The 6,646-nt window shown below is 39.4% G+C and overlaps 1 protein-coding gene across 2 annotated transcripts in view; it reads right to left on the reverse strand.

The window, feature by feature from the left end:
• The window catches only part of FOXP2 (forkhead box P2), a 121,542-nt gene that overhangs the window by 59,485 nt on the left and 55,411 nt on the right, over window positions 1–6,646 (reverse strand). Inside the window, exons 2-3 of one of the 2 annotated variants that reach the window (XM_042815613.1) lie at window positions 1,915–2,052; window positions 538–672 (exon numbers count right to left, since the gene is read on the reverse strand). In XM_042815613.1, the coding sequence (XP_042671547.1) occupies window positions 538–672; window positions 1,915–2,034 (255 nt within the window). In that variant the 5' untranslated portion in view covers window positions 2,035–2,052. Of the gene's footprint in view, window positions 1–537; window positions 733–1,914; window positions 2,053–6,646 lie in introns of both variants that reach the window. The other variant, XM_042815612.1, reaches the window with a different exon arrangement.

Consider the following 6,646-nt stretch of genomic DNA (forward strand, 5'->3'; position numbering starts at 1 on the left):
ATGTTTATATTTGATGCAGTCTGCTGACAAGTGCAAGCTAGGCCTGAGAAACCAGCTTGTCAGGTTGATTTATGAGCACATCAAACTGTAACTTTCTACTCGCCACTCCAAACCTACAGTAGCAGTTCATTAATCAGGGGCCTGTGACTTTGAAATCTGTGCTCAATTGCTTTTTTTTCAGCCACAGACTAAATTTGCATGCTCTCTGAGCTGTGCCACGGAGAGAAGTGTGGCTCCCTCCTCAAAACGGGCTGCCTGCAGGATAATCAGCACGATGTCCCCCCACTGCTAGTGCTCTGCACACTCAGGTTCGTTAGTGGACATTAGACAACAGCAGCGCTGGACTGCTCAAATCCTACATCTCAGACAGGGGAGCAGGAGAAATACATCGACATTGCTATTAAGCCCCATAAAAACACAAGAACGGATCATTGATGGCTGGATTCTTGCTACAGGAAAAGACCTGAAGTAGCCTCATCTTTTCCAAGCTTCTGTCAGCCTATACCAGTATGTATCAGCAAGGCTCTTGGCTCCTACCTCTTTTGCTTGCTTTCCTGGGTGCTGCTGCTGCTGCTGCTGCTGCTGTTGCTGCTGCTGCTGTTGCTGTTGCTGCTGCTGCTGTTGTTGCTGCTGCTGCTGTTGTTGTTGCTGTTGCTGCTGCTGTTGCTGCTGCTGCAAAAGCTGAAGATGTAACTGCTCTTGCTGTTTCTTGTAAAACTCTTGTAGTTGTTGCTGAATAAACCATTTTGACTTTAATAAATAAAGGCAAAAGTTTCAAGTATTATAAATCTCCTAAACTCTTCTAGATTGGCATATGGTGGCGTAGCCATTAAGAATCACCTCATAACAAAAGTGTGATTTGAAGAGGCAGATCTACATACATTTTTTTCCAAGGCGGTTCTGAAATTTTCCAATGCAGATTCCAAAACATCCTAAACAGAAGGGTATAGAAAATCTGTATTCTAAAGGGAATGCAAGAGCCAAATTAACTCCTGAAGTAACTATACCTAAGTTCCTCATATGTCCTATATAGCAAATTAGAAGTTGTACTCATCTATTCGTAAGAAACCAACATCTCACTAAGGCCAAACTAAACTGGCTGCTTCTTAAGGGGAAAAAAAGGAAAAAAAAAAAAGCAATTAATCTGTCAACCCATTTAGTGGAATGCCAGATTCAAAACTGAAAGTGAACTGCCTGTAATGATCACGGTATCAGAAAGTAAAGTGTTTAAACACACAATGACTGAAGTATGACTATCAGACAGATCATTTTCTGGATGACAACAAAGCGTCCAAAAATCTATTCTTACACCAGGGTACTGAGCACTGACACTACCTGTTTATTGTAAGAATAGCAACTTCATGCATTCTTCACTTAGCCACCAGACTTTGTGCTAAGGAAACAGCAACTTCTTCCTTCATCTTTATCTGGGACAAATTTTTGGAAGTATAAAGCAAATTTAAAAGAAAACAAACAACAACTTTTTCCTATGATGAAACAAGCTGTTACATTCAAATTTCATAACCGCATACCATTTGTATGACTAAAGGGAGCACTACAGTGTTATGAATTTTAAAGCAACAATTATCTACAATTCTATTCGCACTTTCTTTGGCAAGTCTACAATTAAAATGTGCCTAGGCACTTGAAAATTTAAATATCAATTTGTTCGGTATTTGTAATGCATCCGCCACTGCTGCTGCTGTTTTCAATACAACGTTAAAAGTTTCAAAATTGCAATTTCACACTTGTGCAATTAAAGCAAGAAATTTAAAGACTGAAAAGTTTCACACTCATTTTCATCCTTTTTGGTGTAATGAGCGATGGAATATTGCCAACTAAGATCTATCAAATCTGGCTAACAGTTGTGAGAACACCCTGCGCTAGCGGTCCAAAGCAGGTAACCCACATTACCTGCTGCAGCATAACGGCTTGCTGCTGCTGGAGAAGTGCTTGGAGCTGCTGGGGAGACAACACTTGCTGCTGGAGAATCTGCTGCATTTGCTGAGGGGTGATCACCTGGGGAGTCATCATGGCCACTGACACAGGCACCTGCACAGAGAAAGAAAGATATCATCATCAAACACGTCTTCGTTCGTCTGCACCACAGCTGTACGTCTTTTTTATTTTGTACCAAAGACGGACCATAATTTTTTACATAATATTTATCACTGTGAAGTTCCAGTTTCAGTCAGAATCTGTTATTTTAAGACCACAGTACTGTGGCACTCTATTTCCAGAGGCATCAGATTCGATCAGACTCAAGCTTTATGTTTCGCATCTCTTATGTATTCCTGCAAGAAATTTCAGCATTGGCTAGTACAAATGTGCATTTAAAAATAAATGATTGCATGGCAGGACTCTCAACACTTCATAATCAATCATCTTATCAAGTGTCATAATGTTACAAATGGAAAAATCTATTGAGACATTTTCAAAAGATGTGATTAAAACAGATGAAAAAATAAGTATCTTAAAGCAGTAAATGTTTTACAGAATACAGATGCCTAGCTTAGGAAAGTGTTTGTGTAGTACATCATTTTAGCATCAGAAAACTTGCTTAGATGGTCCTTTTAGTCTTATTTATACAGGAAAAAAAATACTGAGGACTTTGTGAATGCAGAACAAGGGAGTGTACCTCAGCTACCGATCTCTGCAGAGGGAGATGTTTTTCAGTCACTCAGATGAAAACTGAAAGGTTTGCAGACTTCTCGTTAGATTATTGGCTTGTCCACTAAGCTCTACAAATGCATTTTTGCATAGATCCTGATTGGGACGCAGCTTTATTTTCATCTAATTGCGCACACATGCATGAGCCCCCACCCACACAGGCTCTTAGGTGTAAGCAGCAAAGGCACAGCAAACGTGTGTGTGTGGATGAGAGGGAAGTCCTCTAACAGAGCCTGAGGGATGTGCCGAGCCACTGCAGCAGGTGCACTGTATGAAACCACTGATCAACCAGACCCACACGCAGGCAGACAGCCACCAGCAGGACAAGTTTTTCACTCTTGAAAAAGCAACCACTGCCTCGTCCAGCAGCATTCAACAGTGCCTTTTGTTCTCTGCATAATCGAAAGCTGGCATAGAAATACTGTTTTGCAATAACTTTGTAGGACATTGCAGACTTCTGTAAATCAGAAAAATACATATATTTTTAATAAAATAAATCACAAGCAACTCGTAAGAAGAAATACTTTTCTAATACTTTTATTACTTGAATCTGTCCCAAAAGGCTTTACATAAAAGCCTTTACACTTAGAGAAAAACATGTCTTCTACAATTTACATTTAAAAGAAATTACTTCATCCAATACTGTACAGATTATCACCTCTCACACGATTCATCACAACATAAATTTATCTCTTAAAACACTCACTAATGAAAAGTCTGAAAGTAAAAATTCCACTACTCAGAAGTCAGATAACCATTTGCAAACAATGAACGAATTTAAAAGAGCAAAAGTTCTGAAGTCCTTACTCTGAAACAGGGGAAGAGACAAACCAGACTTCCATCACAACTGCACTCTTTGGGGAGGATTCATCTCTCACTTTCAGCCATCAGGTGGGACATTTTCTCTCTGCTATCATTGAACTCTTTCTATAGTCAACAGAAAAAAGGAAATCCCAAGGAAGGTATATCTGATCCAGTTTGGACTATTTTAGCATGGGATGTACCACTCTCTGAATGTTTCTGTCCCTCCCCATTGAGTCCAGACCTACACTGAGTAGGCATCTAACTTGTTGATGATTAATCTTGGTGACCCCCACCGATTTTGTAGTATTGAAAACACCACATCTCTATTCAGCGATATTTTATTCTAAGACTACAAAGTCTTGAGGGCCCAAAAAACAACTTGTTACAACTTTGGGATGCACAAGCAGGCAGTAAAACTCACTGACTGCAGCCTGTGTGTGAAGGCAGTAAGGTTCTCCTGTTTACAAGAGATCTCAGCTTGCCTTCTTGCAACATTTTCACCTCAGTTATGCTACTGAACTCTCATGTGTGACACGAATGAGGATACAGTGAAGAAGGCAAACACCTTCCCAGTTCAACCATTAGCTTTCATCTTTAAATCTTGAAAGAATTTTCCTGGCCCATGCATGCCTGCCATTCTGCCATACAGCAAATGGTAAGAGTTGCACCACTTCCCCTCTTCCTTTGGCATCCACTCCTTATCTTATCTTCTTCCCCAGCAGATGTATGTTCAAACGCACAAGTAAAAATTCTGATCTACACAGAGTGCAAATTGACATCTCTGGAGGTGGCCCTGACTTGCTTAGGTTCAGAGCTACAGACTGAAGTCAGTATGATGCAGGCCATGCTCTGTTCCTCAGTCGGAAATGCAGCTTTTCTTCCACCAGCCCCATTTGTGCTGGGCTTTGGTACCATCTGTTCTGAACCTCCCTGGCTGTGTACTTGCTCTCATACCTGGAGACACACCTGCTCTGCGTGCTTGAAGAGCTTGTCTTTTCCTGCTTTTTCCTCTATATTTTAACAGTCACTCTCAACAATATAAGCTGGAGGAGAGAACCTAATTCACTTGTTTTTTGGGATGATGGAAAAAAGCATGAGAATAGGCAGTCATGACCATTAGTAAAAGACATACTTACATAGATGATACTGGCCTTAACAGAACTGTATGTGAGGATCAATGTAAGTATATCATACTCGATAGGTCTTATTCCCTATGGATAGAAGGCACATTCTGAAAACAGCTTGAATTTCAAATCAGCAAAACTTTTTAAGCAAAAAGATTTCTCTAATTTTAACTAGGCATTATAAATTGGCACATTTCACAGCCTTCAGGGATACACCTGACTGCCCTTTATTTCCTACTGGAACTGTTACAGTGGAACATGGGCCAGAAGAACATCAGAAGGGTGCAATGCTCTGGGAAGTTATGTACATTAGGAATTTTTCTCTGCTTTGGTGTCCGGATTTTTCAAGACTTCTGCTCTGATCTCTCAAAAGTGTAGGAAAGGAGCAAATTCCAATTCTTTTTCATGGGAATCTCCCAATTTATCAAAAGCCAGTTCAGACAGAGGGCAACAGAGGGACCCAGAGAAAAGATCAGATCATGTGCAGTACTGGGACCTTTCAGAGGGCCGCAAACTGCCAGCGAATTCTCACAGAGATCTCAGGAAAAACTGAAGAGATGAAGTGAAATACTTGGTTTGTGACTGCAGCTCATTTGTCACTAGATGTCCTCAAAGAACGCCATCTCCCAACTCTGTCACGAAGATGATGCATACAGCAACCCTACAAAATGCTGCATCTCAGAAAACCTCGTAAGAACAGTCAGATCAGAGGGTCTATGTTTCAAAGAGTTCCCCATGATTCTGATGCATGCTGTCCACCATTTTTTGGATTACATTAAAAGTCCTGCCAAATAAAACTAAGACATGCACAAGCCAGTATATTTTTAACACGTCTAGAAAGAATATCAGGCAAAGCCAAATACAGTAATACATATCAATACACTAATTTAAGACAGCCTGGGATGTATAGTGAAAAGGTTGATACTGGGAATTAGATGGATGACGATGGTTGAAGAAATGAAGAGAGAACTTTTCTGAAGACTAGTAAATCTGTTTTTCCCCATATCCATTTAATAAACAAATGGTGGAGGCAGAGCCTGTACATTCAACACCACTCTTCTGTCACACATGGCAAATTCAGCTCTACCTGTACAGAAGCATGTCAGATAAATGTTCTTCTACTGTTCCTATGGACTGAACAATTACAGCAATGACACAATTGATTTCTTGGTGTTACCTACAAAAATCATTCCAATAATAGAAATGGAAGGCAGCACAGCTAGTTTGCATGTTGAAAACCCACATACATACTTCCAATCTGCCATTGACTAAAATAAAATGCCGCAAGAGGAGACAAACTACTTTTACTCCAAATTCATTTTATTTTTAAGTAACTTAACAATGGAGAATTACATGCAAAACTCAAGCTCATTTTTGGTGCTTTTGGAGAGAGTAACAGAATCGCATGGAGAAGTTACGTTCAGATTCAGTTCTACAGAAAAACAATTAACAAACTTTAACTAATTAATCCAAGATCACATGGTATTTTAAGTGATAGATCTGAGAATGGAACAGTCCTGTAAGACAAGCCTTCCTATAGTTTATTGAAAGTGTAATTAAACATTTAATGGACGAACTTCTGCCTGTAGGACTTTTCTTTCAAAAATAAATGTAGGTGTGAAAACGCACATTAACAGTGCTGGATTGGGCTCTCTGACAGGAAACAATTATTTTAAAAGAAGATACTACTTCATCCCTTTCTTTCCTACTTCAGTAATAGGTAGAGTGTCTACCATAATAATAATAACCTTTTGAATCCTTCTGGTTTTATAATATTAAAATGAGCTAGGAATGAACTAAGGGGTATTTGTATGTTTTAATAAACAGTGAATAAAAATACACAATGATCCCCTTGGATGTAAGATACGTAGTGCCCTACTTCATACAGTCTGAATTTCAGTTAGGTAATCTTACATGTTTCTCACGCATCCTGAAAATAAAAATTCTGATTCAAAGAACCTGTAGTCAAAAACACTAAATCATATGCGACAAGAAAAATAACGAAGTAACAAAGATTTCTGGCTCACTGTATTTAGCATCATGGCTTT

This window comes from Centrocercus urophasianus, unplaced genomic scaffold, assembly GCF_019232065.1.
Source record: "Centrocercus urophasianus isolate 14NV4802_14NV808 unplaced genomic scaffold, USGS_Curo_1.0 seq_15, whole genome shotgun sequence".
Classification (NCBI taxonomy): Eukaryota; Metazoa; Chordata; class Aves; order Galliformes; family Phasianidae; genus Centrocercus; species Centrocercus urophasianus.